The 17,926-nt window shown below is 41.2% G+C and overlaps 1 protein-coding gene across 1 annotated transcript in view; it reads right to left on the bottom strand.

Annotated features, from left to right (window-relative positions):
- Positions 1-17,926, bottom strand: part of LOC120854094 (paired box protein Pax-3-like) — an 82,133-nt gene that overhangs the window by 19,806 nt on the left and 44,401 nt on the right. Inside the window, exons 3-5 of the mRNA XM_040227915.1 lie at positions 12,439-12,672; positions 2,653-2,818; positions 1,336-1,550 (exon numbers count right to left, since the gene is read on the bottom strand). Coding sequence (XP_040083849.1) covers positions 1,336-1,550; positions 2,653-2,818; positions 12,439-12,672 — 615 coding nt within the window. The remainder of the gene's footprint in view (positions 1-1,335; positions 1,551-2,652; positions 2,819-12,438; positions 12,673-17,926) is intronic.

Below are 17,926 nucleotides of genomic sequence, written 5' to 3'. Positions count from 1 at the left end.
AAGCACGTCCATTGTTTTCATGTTGCTATTTTGCAGCCAAGGTTTAAAGCCACCTCTTAGTTTTTATCCCAGGATGTGCTATAGGAATCTATGAAACTTAATTACATTTACTGTTACAAAAAAGGATTTATGAACTTTTGCCTTTAGGCAGAAATGTTTATTTCATTGCCTTTGCTATTCATTCTTTTCAACTGCAACAGCTTTGAACTTTTCAGCTGCTCAGAGTTATCACCGTTATGCAGAGCCCAGGAACTCCACTCCCAAGACGCAAACCACAAGTTGAAGAAAACGAAGAAGGCAAAGATATATGAGTCCTTATTTTGGCCACCCTTTGTGCCATTAAAATCTCATTTTCTGCCTATTAGAATGCCCTCTTGGTGCTTAGGCAGTGGTGATAGTCAGTGATTAGTGTGTAATTGAGTATAATTGTCTTTTCACTTTTCATTTGTGTCATTCTGAGCTTCTCTCTGTTTTTCTAACCACCAAGAGGAAAAAGGGGGTTAAGAAAAGATAAAGCTGTTAAAACTCTCACTCTCAGCCCTGAAGAGATTCTTGATTGCAATTATAGATTGCAACCCCTTCGTGACATTTCTCCAAATTTAGCGGGCAGCTCTCCTCGCCACCTGGGCCAAGTGCTCTCTAATAAAATCAAGTGATCTGTATTTAAACAACTGCTAATAATGTCAACCCCAGACAGATGCCACATGTAGGAAATTTAACCAACCCTCTGACATGCAATTATCAAGGCAATTTATTAATATAATCTCTCAAGAAAAGCTCATAGTCCAATGCAAATTAGAAAAACAATTACAACATTCAAATTTCTGTATATTCCCAAGGAGCAGTAATTCTCCTATATTCTGCATTTATAACTCATTTGTCCCAGAGTTCTGCAGCCATCAGATGGGTCATTCTCCACACAACTTGTTAACCTTCTCTCTGAAAATTATAGAAAAGCTGTGGTGTTTTCTTATTAAGCGTTCTTACTCACAACCCTATCAGCTGACCAAATACCATTTTAAAAAATATGTGTGAACTTCTTACCCAAAACCCAGAACTACTACGTGTGGAGCAGATGACACCTTGACAACTAAGTATAAACAGAAAATCTCCCTGATTATGATAAAAGTGGCTTGAATTTTAAGTCTAAGGTCTAACTTTTGATACAGCCCATAAGAAGGGTGGAGAGAAAGGAAACCAGAAAACTGAAATCATGTGGCTTGTATAAAGAATACATTATGGTTTAAATTTGGCAATTCATTATCTGACTGCCTTAGGGAATTGACTATTTGGTTCTGGTATACAGCAACTCGTCTGTCTGGAAACGGGACTGACCTGAGGTGAAAGGCCATTGCCAATGGCGGGGTTCATGGGGTTGGAGGGCCCGGATGGAGGCACAAAGCTGTCTGTATAGCTGGAAAATCCATGCCTGGTGCTGGGGAGGCAGTAGGCAGAGCTGCTGTCCGGGTTGGAAGGAAGAGTGCTTTGGTGTACAGTGCTCGGAGGAAGCGGCTGAGGTCTGTGGACGGTGCTGCTGGGGTCCGACACGGCTGCGGGGAAGAAGGTTATCAGCCATAAATCTCCTTTGAAGGCTGGCAGAGAAGGTTCAGTGCAAAAGTTTGTAGTCACCCACCCATCAGTATATCCACTGGTCAAATCAATGTAAATTTCATACTGTACTTCTTGATATGTAAGTATAGAACCACTCCTAACAAATAGAGCCACCTCTCTTCTACACATATGTACAAGTACATAGTTTACTTATATACTTTCAAGGAACACTTAACCAGAACAGAAATTCAGAAATCACCTTAACAGTGAGAACAAACCTATATTAGTATTGAATCTTACTAACCAACATAAAGATTAACCAATGTAAGAATTGCATCTTAAATTTCTTATCAAATAAACTTCCAAAACACGTAAATATTAGTGTGATAATATAGTTTCAAATGCCCACAATGCTATCTTTTGTAATCCAAAATAATTTAGTCTTCTTATTTATCCAATTCACCTCTATGCAGTAACATTTTTCTGCTGTTGCTAAGCTGTGTCTGACTCTTTGCAACCCTGTGGACTGTAGCCTTCCAGGCTCCTCTGTCCATGGGATTTCCCAGGCAAGAATACTGGAGTGGGTTGCCACTTCCTTCTCCAGGGGATCTTCCTAACCCAGGGATCGAACCCACGTCTCCTACGTGGCAGGCAGATTCTTTAGCACTGAGCCACCTGGAAAGCCCATGCTGTAATATAGAAGGACTTTATCAAAGTTTACCTACCCTCAATTCCTACCCCAGTGAGGAGCCATCAGAACTTCAGTTAATTGCAGACTGGAGTACAAAGGTAGAGGTTTTAACAAAGGAAAAGCCAATTGCGTGCTTATTTTGGGAGATTGTTTTGGTTCATTGTTTGGTTTTGTTTTAAAATCCTGAAACAATATTATATTACAACACAGTTTAACTAGAGAGATTCAGACATGTCATAGAACAAACTATGTTTCTGAAAGGTGACAGGTACTTTCAGGACAGCCCGATATAATGTAACAAACATACAGCCAGCCACAGGGACATCACAGAAGATTTCACTGTATAAAGCAAGCAGCAGGGAACAAGACTGGGAATTACATTTTAACCCCTTGACTGCCTTACTCCATACCTTGTGGAATAGCTGTGGGCTGGTAAGAGGTCTCTGACAGCTGGTACGTTGGTAGGGTCGGCATGGCTGTGGGAGGGAATCCCCCCGGAATGAGATGGTTGAAAGCCATCAGTTGATTGGCCCCAGCCTGCTTCCTCCATCTTGCACGGCGGTTGCTAAACCAGACCTATGGATTTAATTTAAAATTTGAGAATTTCACTGATGAAATAATAATACATTCTTAATGAATTTTTCATGCTAAAACAGATTAAAGGTCCCTTAGTGAAAGGGCAAACAGACACAAGAGTCCTCTACCTTCTGGCTTGTATTGTCAGGGGAGAAAGGAAAGTTAGATCTCAGGGGTCAGTAGAGGGACTTCAAGGGCTTTCTGAGGTCTGGCATGAGCCCCCACATGAACTCTGGGGTGACTATGGGGAGGGATGGCTGAGCAGAGGTGCCATCACCATTGGCACCCTCCCACCATCATGTACTACAGCACTTCAGGGAGGATCCAGGAGTCTCTATGGCCCCCTCCAAGACATGTGTCCTAATTTGGCCTTGCCTACTGCACTAACCCTTGTATTTCATAGTCTTATCAATGTGTCTGTATTTCTATGGACATTATGTGCACAGCTCCTAGAGAGTCTTATAAAATTGACCAGAAGGAAAAGTGGAGCTATTTTTTACCATCTCTTCCAAAATATGAGACATTATACTGATCTTAATAGAAATTAATGTTGAAGAGGTACTTCAAGAAAAAAAAGCATTTTATCTATGAAGATCCCTTACAAAATGAGTTTGTTTTATTATTTCTTTCCATAGCAGCTGTAAGCACCTATCTTTTTATCAGAGGAAAAAAGGAGTAGATAAGATAGGATCCCTGAGCTCAAGGAGCTTACTGTCTTTTCTTCAAGGAATTCACAGAGTGGTCAAGGTCACCAAACTAATTGCTCACTAGAGGTAGAAGTTCCATTTTGGAAATGCAGAGAATCGGGAAAACTTTAGATGAGAGACAGAATGTCAACTCATTTTAAGTTTGGATATGATTTCAAAAAGCGATCAGTCCAGATGGAAGAGATGATACAAGAGACCAGCATGCTTAAGAAAAGATGACTTGATTTCCCCACAGAACAAAGTTAACACTTAAACAACTTAATTCTAAATTTTAAGTCACAGAATTTTAAAAGAGTGGAGAGAGGAATGTCTCCCTCCCTCCGTTCTTAAACAAGAAAGCCCAGTTTAATAAACATTTTACCAAGGCATCTGCTTAAGCTTTTGCTATTCACTCAAGCATCTGTCTGAAAAGGAGTCTGGTCTTCTCTACCCATGCTGCAAGATACTAGTAAGGAAAGCTGTTTGAACTTCCTCAGAACACTAACATTTAATACTCCTTAAGTATCCCACAGGAAAAGAAGGTAAGTCAATATTTTCTCAAGTTGATACATAATTGAATTAGAGTTTTACTTAACTTAATAAATTGCCACCTGGGATAATAGAACCAGGAACGGCATTCAATTTCGGTTCTGGATCAATTGTGTTTTCTCACTGAAAGTCTAAGTGTCTGTTACCATGACTCCCAGAGGCATCAGGGCAAAAAAACTGTTTTCAGGGAAGTGTTTGGAACAAGCTGGTTAGCCTGAGGAGGCTGAGGGTAAGGAATGAGGGTTGTGTTCATGCCTGAGTGTACTGTACTATCCCACGCACTGTGGTCATATTTCATAGTATATAACCTCAAGATCAATGAGGCACCCCTGGCTCAAGTGACGGGTCCTCACACTTATCTTGACCAACCCATGTGAAATGCATCTTCAGCTGCCTAGGCAGGGATGAAGCTGAATTTCCAAAAGTTATGATGTGACTTCACTCATTCAGACTTACTGTCACAAAACCTACTGGTGAGATTCATTATGAAGATCTCAGAAGCTTGCCCTTCTGACATTATCAGAGCATGTCTCCAATCTCTCTGTGCCAACTTCCTGCTGTAACCTTTAGATAAGTAAACCAAATTTGATTTATCCAGTGGGTGGGCTCTGCCTGGTTACTCCATCAATCCCAACCTACTTTTGATTTATGTTCATGGTAACTCCTCCATAACCCAATTTTTACAATAAAAAATGTCTTCATTCAGATAATAAATTAGAAGGAACATCATGACTTTCTACAAATCCCTTCAAAAGATAAAACCCAAAAGGCTAGGTGTACAAGGTAGTTTGGTTTTGTTTCATTTTTCCACAATGATACAAGTAAACATTGATGACATGGAATAAACCCACCAGGAGGTGGATTTATGAGTTCTTATATTTACCATACAGTATATGGTAAAAGACAAGGAATAGTTGGAAAGTAAATCTTTACTGAAAAACAAACCTTTAACAGGAGGTTTAAGAGTTTCCCAAAGGAAGGAATTTAAATGTTGTTTAAATTCTGGCTAAATAAATCCAGAGGGCTATTTCTGAGAGACCAGGGCTTCTTGAGGACTGAGCTGCCTGTCTCTGGTTAACTCAGTTAACTAGAGTTTTCTATCATCTTGCCCCTGGCAGCCTCTGCATCTCCAAGAAGCAGCTGAAACTGCCAGAAGCAGAACTGAAGTAAAAATACACTGAAGTTACAAACTGGGAAATGGTCCTTGCCTTCTTTAGGCTTTGAAAGTCATAAAACACACATCTATTTTTAATAGGAAAAAGGTGCCCTTGAAATCACCTTCATTTTAAATACCCAAGCCAAGCACAATGATTCTGGGGTGCTGTTATTACCCCCATCTGCGACTGAAAGACATTCCCCTGGCACTCAGAAGTTCTACCTAACTCTTCCAATATTCTATCACCTAGTTCCTAACAGACAAACCCCATGGACTGTCGCCTTTGAGGTTCTAGAGGAGAGTATGAGTGTTCCACCCATTTCTTAGCCAGTAGGGCAGAAAGAACAAGTTTACAAAGTCAGCTTGTGGTGGTTGTTATTCAGTCAGTAAGTCATGTCTGACTCTTTGCGACCCCATGGACTGTAGCCTGCACGTGTAAGTGCATAAGACTGAAAAAAAAAAAATCACTTAAAATGGGTGGAGAGTGAAAGTGTGAGTCGCTCAGTCATGTCTGACTCTTTGCAACCCCATGGACTATAGAACACCAGGGTGCTCTGTCCATGGGATTCTCCAGGCAAGAATACTGGAGTGGGTTGCCATTCCCTTCTCCAGGGGATCTTCCCAATCCAGGGATTGAACCTAGGTCTCTGGCATTGCAGGGAGATTCTTTACCGCCTGAGCCACCAGGGAAGTCCCAAAATCGGTAGAAGGTATTTATGATTTGGTTTTTACAATGACTAGAAACTTTTCTTTGTTTTGAAAAGAGTAACAATAGCAACAATCTGGCCTTTGAGGTTCTAGAGGAGAGTATGAGTGTTCCACCAATTTCTTAGCCAGTAGGGCAGAAAGAACAAGTTTACAAAGTCAGCTTGTGGTGGTTGTTGTTCAGTCAGTAAGTCATGTCTGACTCTTTGCGACCCCATGGACTGTAGCCTGCCAGGCTCCTCTGTCCTTCACTATCTGCCAGGGTTTGCTCAGATTTATGTCCATTAAGTTGGTGATGCTATCTAACAATCTCATACTCTGCTGCCCCTTCTCCTTTTGCCTTCAGTCTTTTCCATCTCAGAGTCTGCTACTTTCCTGTTAAATGTCACTTTACAATCTCTAATTCAGTGTGATTTCACTCTCCCCAGCATTACCTGGCCTTCCACATCACATTTCGCATAGTAAGGAAGTGGGGCAGGAGGCATATACCAGTGGATAACTACTATCAGGCACAGTTGTTTATAATTGTCTGTGCAATATCACACAACATCAGAACCTTCTCTTGCAGCAAGTTTTTATTTCGTTTGATGAACTACAGCCTGGTTCAATTTCACCTGCTCCCTGAATCTTTCCATGCTTGTATGTCTCTCTTCATGCTTTTGGAAATGATCTTCAGGTCCATTCTGGAGTAACATAACATCCGATGATTTTTTGAAGCAAAATTGAAACTGACTGAAAGATCACTATTATATCACAATAACTAGGAGGAAAAGATAATCACAAAAGAATAGGTTTTTATAAATTTTCCTCTTCCTGAATAAAATAAGTGACCAATTTGTTCTCAGCAATAAAAGCTGGATAAAAACTCAGTATTTTAAAAAATACAGTCATACTTTACATTCACATGGGAGCAATGCAGGCAAGAGTTGAATCCCAGCTTTTCCTGTCCCTCACTACCTCTGTAACCTTGAAAATTTTGCTTAACATCTGTGGGCCTCTGTTTTCTCATCTACTAAATGGGAGGAAAAAAACTCCTTCACAGGATTAAATGAGACAACATAAACAATTAAATGAGACAATACAAACAAAGCTTGTAAAAGAATACTGTAAAAAAAAAAAGTGTGTTCAGTAAATGTTAGTTATTAAGCAAAAATGTCACATTGAGAAATCCAAGAATTAAAGCCTTTGTTTTCTGAGTTCTGTCTATAGCCAAAGCCTTTCATGCCCCTGAGCAAGCAGGAAAGTGCCCAAATAACACCTCAAATAATTGAAAGCCAGTCTGGCTTGAACGGAGGCTTAGGTCCAAATTGTTTCCAAGTTTCATGGATTAGTGCTAATTGTCCCATGGTGTAAGCCTAATTTTGCTCTCAATAAATTACTGGTTCACATTTTTGGTGTGGTCCTCAAAAGCAATCTAACCTACATTATTCCAGATGGGTTATTTCAAATACAGTTTGAAAAATGGGAAGAGAGTGTAATCGTTAACCCTTAGAATTTACAACAAGATTACAAAATGTTTCATTAACTACCAGAGGTGATACTAAAGTGTCAATTACAGTACTTTCCAAGTAGGTAAATTCAGTGTCCTGACAATCTGCTTGTTCCCTGGAACTTCTTACTCACTCCACTCGCCCAGCCCTCCTACCACAGCTGCTACCCAGCCTTGACCACCATGTAGAGAGCAGGCTGGGGAGAGGACGGTCCAGGCTGACAAGAAGAAATGCCATGCTGCCGTGAATATCACACATGAGGGCATACAGAACTTTATACATCACAAAAGCAAACTGCGGCAGAGAATGGTAGGATGACCACATTTTTGCTTCCTTATGGAGTTCAGGGCCAAATATTTCATACCTATCTTAACTTCTGAACTACAAAGATCTGTTAGATAGTTTTAAACCATCACTGGGCTTCCATGAGAATCCCAAATTATCAGTGTTAAAGGGTCCTGAGAGATCATGCATCTTAGGGGCTTTTAATTAATGAAATGATCAAGGGGTGGTAACTTGTAAGAATATGAGGAAAGCTAGCGGCCCTCTCCCTACCTCACACTTGTGTGCACACACACACAGGCAAAAGCAGAACATCTGTGTACAAATGTCAAGTTTCCCAGGTCTCCTGAAGTCCATTCATGATTATCCTAGTCATTCATGGACCCAGCCTAAGGTCATCTGATCTAAATCCCATATTTTAAAAATTAAATTAAAAAAAATGAAGCCCAGTAGGATTAGAGCAAAATTAAGTGACTTGCTCGACAAAACCCTTTGGATAAAGCTGAGACCAAAACCCACATCTTCTGACTCCTAGTTAAATCCTTTTTTCCACAAGCAGCTTCCTTTCCTGTCTTCCATTACCTGGGTGGCAAGAATACTTGCCTGCTTCGTACAGTTCTTGGATGGAATATTTACTAAAACTTTTACACATCATAAGTGTTTGCAAGTCATTCCTTACAAAACTGTAGTTTTTGCCATTATTTTCATAATAACAGCTACCAGGGAGATGAATTAAGCGAATTAGGCCTTTGCTGTACAGTAATTCTTAGATTGTGTACTCAGATTCAGCCCTGATAAACATAACATAGTTATTGTTCAAAGAAATTTTTTCAAATACTGACAAAGGTCTACGTTATTAAAGCTTTAATCTCATCTTTATCCACAAGAGCTTAGAAATTTTCTTCCATGGAGGGAGGGGAATGTAGACACATTTGTTGTTGTTTTTTTTTTTTTTTTTTGATTTGGTGTTGGGTTTTCCCAGGTGCCCCAAATTAAACTAACACACTCTCTGGCTATCACTCAACCTGAACTGACGCTGCTACTGCTTTCCCAGATCCTTCTAAAAACTAAAGGATTTTGTTCTGGCATTTTAATCAGTGATTAACTACTCCCTTCTTTTTCCTGCTGAGTTAAGTAAAAGATCCATATGCCGGGTGTTGTAGGGAATTTGTTAGGCTGTAGATCATAGCTGTGGTGCAAGACATGATGCGTCTCAAGGGAACTAATGAAACCATAAGGAATGTAAAGAGTCACCGGGTTAAAGCCACATTAGGACAGCTGTTAGGTTAATGAGGGCCCTGCTTTGGAGAGGAGGTCACTGTACAGAAAAATATGAACCACTCTTTATTGGTTTGATCCCTTGTCCTCTGGAAGTTAATGAGCCATTCTTACTCTCCTCCACATTTCCTGAACCAGATGCGAGTGTCCGGCGCTGTACAAGCTGCGCGCGGTTGAGATGAATTCTGTCCCCACATACTTGTCTTTGGCGAATGCAACAAGGAAACAGAGACACAGGGAACACTCTTCTCAGTTTTCCATCACTCTCTTTGTTTGATTTCTTTAAATCCAAAGTTTATTTTTTGACTCTTGAGTTCAGAACTGATCTCTAGTCTGTCTTAAGGACAGACCCAGTATGTGGGCTTGGCCAGCCTGGGGAGATAAGGACCAGACCCTGGGATATAGAGGGCATTCAATAAAGGTTTGCCGAAAGAAAGGAAGAATGAATGGACCTCAACTTCACATTTAAACTGGGTGATCACAGAACTATAATAAAAGCAAACATTTGATAATACATTATAAATAATACATATAGTGTTGTTATATAATTATAATATGTACACTATATGTTACTATACATAATATATTATGATCATACATTATATATACTATATAAATATGATATATGAGTATATGTTACTATAAATAATATGTGATATATACATACATCATGATTTGTGGCTGAAAAAGTGTTAGTCATTGACTCTTTGAGACACCATGTACTGTAATCTGCCAGGCTCCTCTGTCCATGGGATTCTCCAGGCAAGAGTACTGGAGTGGGTTACCATTCCTTTCTCCAGGGGATCTTCCCAACCCAGGAATCAAATTCAAGTCTCCTGTATAGCAGGCAGATTCTTTACCATCTGAGCCACCAGGGAAGCCCAGTTTGTGGTTAGAGGTGGTCATTTCTGGGAAGGAGCACTATATCTCAATGTATTAAATACAGGGATTGAATAGGTCCAGCTGTAAAACATTTGTGCTATAAATCCCAGCATGTCTGGGACTCTTCGCTGCATGTACCTCCAGCTCACACAATCAGATGCCTACATTCCACCTTTCACAGCAGTTCTCTCCTTTCCATTCCCACTGCCGCTGATCTATTTCATGTCCACCACCTTCAGTGCCCTTTGCATTAAGTTTAGCTGCCTTGCCTGAAACCCAAGCTCTCCACAAAATGTATGTAAGCACTCAAAATTTCACTATTTTTTATGGACCACCCCTACAGTCCACAGAGTGCCTGGTACATAACAAGAATCCCTGAAGTGGTGAGTGAATAACAAGAATTGACACACATCTCTATATGTTATGTCTGATAGAATCATATTCTGCCCAGAATGATAACTGAAGTTAAGAATGCACATTTCCTAAGTACCAAAAAATAAACACTAAGAAAGGACCCTGATGCTGGGAAAAATTGAAGGCAAGAGGAGAAGCGGGCGACAGAGGATGAGATGGTTGGATGGCATCCCTGATTCAATGAACGTGATTTTGAGCAAACTCCAGGAGCTAGTGAAGAACTGGCATGCTGTAGTTCATGGGGTTGCAAAGAGTCAGACAAGACAGTGACTGAACAAAAACAGCAAGAATACAAAGAAACCAAACAGATTTCCAATCAGCTTCCTTCCTGCCACCCTACCACTCCCTCTATTTAACCAAACTGAACTATTCACTGTTTCTTCAACATGACTAGAGTGAAAATGAAAGTTCATCTGACATGTAACTTGTGTGCATCCAACCCTCTGTGCTTCTGCTCATTATTCTGTGTTACTAAAATGCTCTCCCACCTGCCCTGCCCACTGAATATCTATCTAGACCCAGAAGTCCATCTGAACCCTCCCTTCTTCATGAGCCCCCCTTTTTTACCCCAACAAGATCTCACACCTTTCCTCCTCTCAGCTCTCACTGCACTTCATCTCTCTCTAATATACTTATCATATCAGCTTTGCTTTCAAATTATTTGTGTGTTTTTATTACCCCATTAAACACTAGTTACTTGAGAAATTTGTCCTCATTCTTCTTGGTGTTCCTTGACTTTCCAGCACTGTGATGATCAGATAGAAAGTCAAGCTGAGAAAAGCAATCTGACTTGGCTCTGCAGACTATAAGAGGCTATTCCAGAACAATCTGTGATGGGAGAGATAGATGCATAGGGGAAGGTGTCAATCAATCTAGAGACCACAACAACTGCCTAGTTCGCTGCTGAGTCCTCAGTCTCACTCTGACTATGAAAGTCAAGTATCTGGGAATAACATGACATTTCCGGATAAGGTGACTTTAACTCCTGGGTGAGTAAAGAATTCCAGGATACCCTGAAGCACTTATAATCTTTCCAGCAGTGCTTTTCTTCCTTGGGGAGACTGTTCATCATTCATAATGAAATATTATTTGATCACTCAATAGAAACAAATTACACCAAACTAGCCTTTCTCCAGGGTTCAGAACACTTCTAAGTTGAAAAGGTAATTTTACATGTTCTTAAAATAGTACAGTTACTTGAAGACTTAAAGAAAAGGATTTTACCTTATACAACTTTGCACTTCTTCATGACTGAATGGCTACAGAGAGGAAATATATGGGATCCAGTTACTGTGATCACTTACTAGCTACATGACTTTGGGTAGTTACTTAAATGCTCTGAGTCTGTTTCCTCATCTATAAATTGGGGATATTCATAATACCAACCTAGGGTCTTAATGATAAGTAAATGAGTTAATCCACACAAAGCATTTAGAACAGTGCCTGGCACACAACAACCACTCAAAACTTCGCTGTCGTCCATGTACCACCCCCCAAATCTATGCATTCCCTGGTACATAACAAGGATATCGGAAATGATGCGTGAGTAACACGAATTGACATTCTTCTCTGTATTACATCTGATACGATTATTAACACATTCTCCTCGTAATGACGACCAAAGTCTAAAATAAGAACGTACATTTTCATAAATACAAAATATACTAAGAATAGAAAGAAAGCTAATTAAATAGATCACAGTTTTAAATCAATACATACAAAATACTCGTATCAAACAATGTGACAGAAAAGCCAAATATAGCCATCATATCAATAATTGGACTTACCGAACTAGTAAGAGGAAAAAGAACATTTTCTGACTTACTGGTTAGCATAGTAAAATGTTGCTGTATCCCACAGACATACCTTGAGGTAGGGGGCAGGGGGGGGTGGGGGGGCAGAGGGGGGGGGAGGGGGAGGAGCAGTGGTGGGAGGTGGTTGGACCACACAAGTGCAAATAAAAAGAAAAAAGAGATCATGATATTGTTATCATGACAAGGCAAAATGTAAAGGAAAGAAATCAGAAAGGGAGAACTTTAGAATGTGAGAGGCTACCATTCACAATGAAGGACCATTCCTAGCATAGTTGCTTTCTTGGTTTGAAGTACACCTTAGAGAGGAAGATGCTCTTGTTCCCTGTCTGGGTTTACGCAGCACGCGATGTTGGGACGTTGGTACCTGTACTCGGGCCTCCGTAAGCTTTGCCCTCTGGGCCAGTTCCTCCCTGGTGTAAATATCAGGATAGTGGGTTCTCTCAAAAGCCCGCTCCAGTTCTTCAAGCTGTTCTGCAGTGAAGGTGGTGCGGCTCCGGCGCTGTTTCCTCTTGAGGGGCAAGTCTGGTTCAGAGTCGATGTCAGAGCCTTCATCTGATTGGGGTGCCGAGGCTAAAAAGCACAGGAGAAAAGAAGTGATCTAATGTGTGTCAACAAACAAGTCGACGGAGTTCCCTGCTAGCCTAATGGTTAGGATTCTGGACTGTCACTGCCAGGGCCCAGGTTTGATCCCTGGTCAGGCAACTGAGATCCTGAAAGCCGCTTGCTGGGGCCAAAACATGGGGGGGAAAAAAAGTATGACCAAGATATAATGACTCAAATCCTAGTCTAAAGTACACTGCCAAAGTCAACCCATGGACACCAAGCCCCTCCTTGCAGGAGTACATTAAATAGTATTTAATCTCTTTCGCAACCCCATCTCCAGGCTCCCCCAGGCAGAAATAATTGCTCTCTGCATCTGTCATTCTAAGTGCATTACAAGCTCTTAAAAAGCAAGGAGAGGCTGCCTCCATTTTTTCTGCCCCTCAGCCTTAGCATTTAATGGATACTTGGTTCTTGTCCAATATGAATCACATTTAATTTGGTTCCTGATAAATTTCACCAGCTTTTAGACCAGGAGAAAATTTGTCAAAGAGTGATTTTTAAAAATAAATATTCCAAAACTGACTTTGTATCTAAAAAGGCAATAACAGTAAACTATCACAAGAATCCTATAAATTTGTGGACTGTACCAGTCTTATTGACATTGTACAGGAGACAGGAATCAAGACCATCCCCAAGAAAAAGAAATACAAAAAAGAAAAATGGCTGTCTGAGGAGGCCTTACAAATAGCTGTGAAAAGAAGGGAAGCAAAAAGCAAAGGGGAAAGCGAAAGATATATCCATCTGAATGCAGAGTTCCAAAGAATAGCAAGGAGAGATAAGAAAGCCTTCCTCAGAGATCAATGCAAATAGAGGAAAAGAACAGAATGGGAAAGACTAGAGATCTCTTCAAGAAAATTAGAGATACAAAGGGAATATTTTATGCAAAGATGGGCTCAATAAAGGACAGAAATGATAGGGACCTAACCTAAGAAGAAGATACTAAGAAGAGATGGCAAGATTACACAGAAGAACTGTACAAAAAAGATCTTCATGACCCAGATAATAATGATGGTGTGATCACTCACCTAGAGCCAGACACCCTGAAATGTGAAGTCAAGTGGGCCTTGGAAAGCATCACTATGAACAAAGCTAGTGGAGGTGATGGAATTCCAGTTGAGCTGTTTCAAATCCTGAAAGATGATGCTGTGAAAGTGCTGCTCTCAATATGCCAGCTAATTTGGAAAACTCAGCAGTGGCCACAGGACTGGAAAAGGTCAGTTTTCATTCCAATCTCAAAGAAAGGCAATGCCAAAGAATGCTCAAACTACCACACAATTGCACTCATCTTACACGCTAGTAAAGTAATGCTCAAAATTCTCCAAGCCAGGCTTTCGCAATATGTGAACCATGAACTTCCAGATGTTCAAGCTGGTTTTAGAAAAGGCAGAGGAACCAGAAATAAAATTGCCAACATCCACTGGATCATTGAGAAAGAGAGTTCCAGAAAAACATCTATTTCTGCTTTCTTGACTATGCCAAAGCCTTTGACTGTGTGGATCACAATAAGCTGTGAAAAATTCTGAGAGAGATGGGAATACCAGACCACCTGACCTGCCTCCTGAGGAATCTGTATGCAGGTCAGGAAGCAACAGTTAGGACTGGACATGGAACAACAGACTGGTTCCAAGTAGGAAAAGGAGTACGTCAAGGCTGTATATTGTCACCCTGCTTATTTAACTTCTATGCAGAGTAAGTACATCATGAGAAACGCTGGGCTGGAGGAAGCACAAGCTGGAATCAAGATTGCCAGGAGAAATATCAATCACCTCAGATATGCAGATGACACCACTCTTATGGCAGAAAATGAAGAAGAACTAAAGAGCCTCTTGATGAAGATGAAAGAGGAGAGTGAAAAAGTTGGCTTAAAGTTCAACATTCAGAAAACGAAGATCATGGCATCTGGTCCCATCACTTCATGGCAAATAGATGGGGAAACAGTGGATACAGTGTCAGACTTTATTTTTGGGGGCTCCAAAATCACTGCAGATGGTGATTGCATCCATGAAATTAAAAGACACTTACTCCTTGGAAGGAAAGTTATGACCAACTTAGACAGCATATTAAAAAGCAGAGACATTACTTTGCCAACAAAGGTCTGTCTAGTCAAGGCTATGGTTTTTCCAGTGGTCATGTATGGATGTGAGAGTTGGACTACAAAGAAAGCTGAGCGCCAAAGAATTGATGCTTCTTAACTGTGGTGTTGGAGAAGACTCTTGAGAGTCCCTTGGACTGCAAGGAGATCCAACCAGTCCATTCTAAAGGAGATCAGTCTTGGGTGTTCATTGGAAGGACTAATGTTGAAGCTGAAACTCCAGTACTTTGGCCACCTCATGCAAAGAGCTGACTCATTTGAAAAGACCCTGATGCTGGGAAAGATTGAAGGCAGGAGGAGAAGGGGGAGGAGAAGGGGATGCCAGAGGATGAGATGGCTGGATGGCATCTCCGACTCGATGGACATGTGTTTGGGTGGACTCCGAGAGTTGGTGATGGACAGGGAGGCCTGGCATGCTGCGATTCATGGGGTCGCAAAGAGTTGGACACAACTGAGTGACTGAACTGAACTAAACTGACCACTCCTTATAAGAAAAACCATGTTAAATTTACTATCTCATTACCAGATATTAAGAAATGCTTTAAGGGGAGTTTAGATGTTCTTAATGTAAGTCTCAAGAACAGATGCAGGAAGAAACAGGCAGAGTCTAGTGAATTGTTTCTAAACAGAGATTCAGAATCTGGATGTCTGCTGACTGGATAGACAGCTGCTCAGAACGGCTGCCTAATTTGAGGCATAAACTGACAGTAAAGGATCTGCCTGTAGTGCAGAGATGGGTTCTATCTCTGGGTCAGGAAGATCCCCTGGAGAAGGGAACGGCAACTCAGTCCAGTATTCTTGCCTGGAGAACCCCATGGACAGAGGAGCCTGGCAGCCTATACTGCCCACGGGGTCGCAAAAAGTCAGATATGACTGAGAGACTTAGTGGATAAACCAGTAAACAATCCACCAGCCAAGTTTAAAAAAATTTTTAAAAATAGAGTGATACCAGTACTCTAACTTGAGGAATCCAGTGCAAAAATGGGACAGGACCCTAAAGTCACATCAGTCATGTCTGACTCTGTGTGACCCCATAGACAGCAGCCCACCAGGCTCCCCCGTCCCTGGGATTCTCCTGGCAAGAACACTGGAGTGGGTTGCCATTTCCTTCTCCAATGCATGAAAGTGAAAAGTGAAAGTGAAGTCACTCAGTCGTGTCTGACTCTTCACAACCCCAAGGACTGCAGCCTACCAGACTCCTCCGCCCATGGGATTTTCCAGGCAAGAGTACTGGAGTGGGGTGCCATTGCCTTCTCTGATGTTCAAAAGTTAATCATGAATTTCAAGATGGCAACAACAGAGCATAAAACTAAGCACAGGGCCCCTCTCTGCACAGGGGGCCCTGGGTGATTGAATAGATCACATGGCCCTGAAACCAGCCTTGCTGCAGCCCCCTCCACCAAAGCTTGAATTTGTCTGTGTGTGAGCATGTTCAGGGAAGACCTTCCAAACTGAGTATGCAGATGCCTAAGAAAGAGGAGCAGGAGCTGGGAAATTAAGTATAAATTCGTATTTGTGATACAATTTGGTGTGTGTGACATGTAACAGTAACCGAGCACCTGTTGGCCAACAGCAGGTTCTGCAGTTTGAGGACACATCACAGAGCGGTTCTCAGTACAATAGCAGTCCTCCTTCAGAGTCCTGGGCCTCAGGGCAGTGGCAGAGGCCGTCAGGGGGCTGTCAGGCCATAAACTCTGAGCACAGCGCAGGAGCTGGAGCCACCGTGCTCCTGAACATATCCAAATGCACTCAGAAAATGCCCCAAACAACTGGGGGATCATCCGGGGAAAGGGCCTATGTTTGCTGCCAGCCAGAAAATTGTAGATTACTAATGGGCTTCCCAGGTGGCACAGTGGTAAAGAATCCACCTGCCAATGCAGGAGATGAAAAAGACGTGGATTTGATCCCTGGGTCAGGAAGATTCCCTGGAGAAGGAAATGGCAACCCACTCCAGTATTCTAGAGGGAAAATCCCATGGACACAGAAGCCTGGTGGGCCACAGTTCATGGAGTTGCAAACAGCTGGACGTGACTGAGTAGCCATACACAATGTCAAGATATTTCATTTGCCCCCTCAGGCCGGAGGACTTGGGGAAATGCAAGGGGCGCTAGAAGCGATCTTAAAATGTAGTATCTCCTACAATACTCTTGAGCTCAAAACTTAATTCTGCCCCATGGAAATTTTAAATTTCATTCAAATTTAGAATAAGCTATAATCTGCCCCAAAATAGTACCCATACAAAAGAACTGATAAATATAATTCTAAGCTTTCTTTTATTTTAATACTTCTACATTTTATTCACATTCAAATACTGTGAAATTAAGAAAGTAAATCAATAATATATATGACAAATTAAAGAAAACCAATTCTGGTATATAAAAGCAAAAGGTAATTATATAATGCTCTACTGTATGTTGGCCATTATGCTTGGTTTTTCAATTATGTTATCTAATTTAATATAAAATGGTTTAATTTAATATAAATCTTATTTTAGGATATTTTTGCATTAACTGAAAGAAAGAAAAATAGACTTTCTTTAAGTATGGGAATATTTTACAGGAGTATTAACATGCTGACTGCATGCCGCAGTCCATGGGGTCGCAAAGAGTCGGACTCAACTTAGCAACTGAACGACAAACATTAACTTGCTAAAAAATACGTTGTACATTGCGTGCTAAACTTAAAAAGCAGCCAATACAACTTACACGTGTCTACCTTTAATAAATGTGGACCAAATTAAAATAATAATAATTTGCGCATAATTGTAGGGCTGCTGCTGCTAAGTCGCTTCAGTCGTGTCCGACTCTGTGCAATCCCATGGATGGCAGCTCACCAGGCTCCGCCGTCCCTGGGATTCTCCAGGCAAGAACACTGGAGTGGGTTGCCATTTCCTTCTCCAAATTGTAGGGCAGTGGTTCTCAAACCTCTGGAGCATCAGAACCACTGGATAAACTTATTAAAACTCAGATGGCTGTCCCTTCCTCTGATTTCATTGGTACAGAATGGGCTCTGAGAAGTCACATTTCTAAGACATTCCCTAGTGACTGATGCTGATTTTACTGATCCTGGACTCACACTTTGAGAACCATCTCTATAGAATATTCCAGACTAGTTATTTTCTTCCCCCGCAAAATTCCCGAGTATATAAAATATTTTC

The sequence above is a fragment of the Oryx dammah genome, unplaced genomic scaffold (genome assembly GCF_014754425.2).
Source record: "Oryx dammah isolate SB20612 unplaced genomic scaffold, SCBI_Odam_1.1 HiC_scaffold_27, whole genome shotgun sequence".
Taxonomy (NCBI): Eukaryota; Metazoa; Chordata; class Mammalia; order Artiodactyla; family Bovidae; genus Oryx; species Oryx dammah.
The sequence above is the reverse complement of the archived record's forward strand: the minus strand, read 5'-3'. Positions and strand labels throughout refer to the sequence as shown.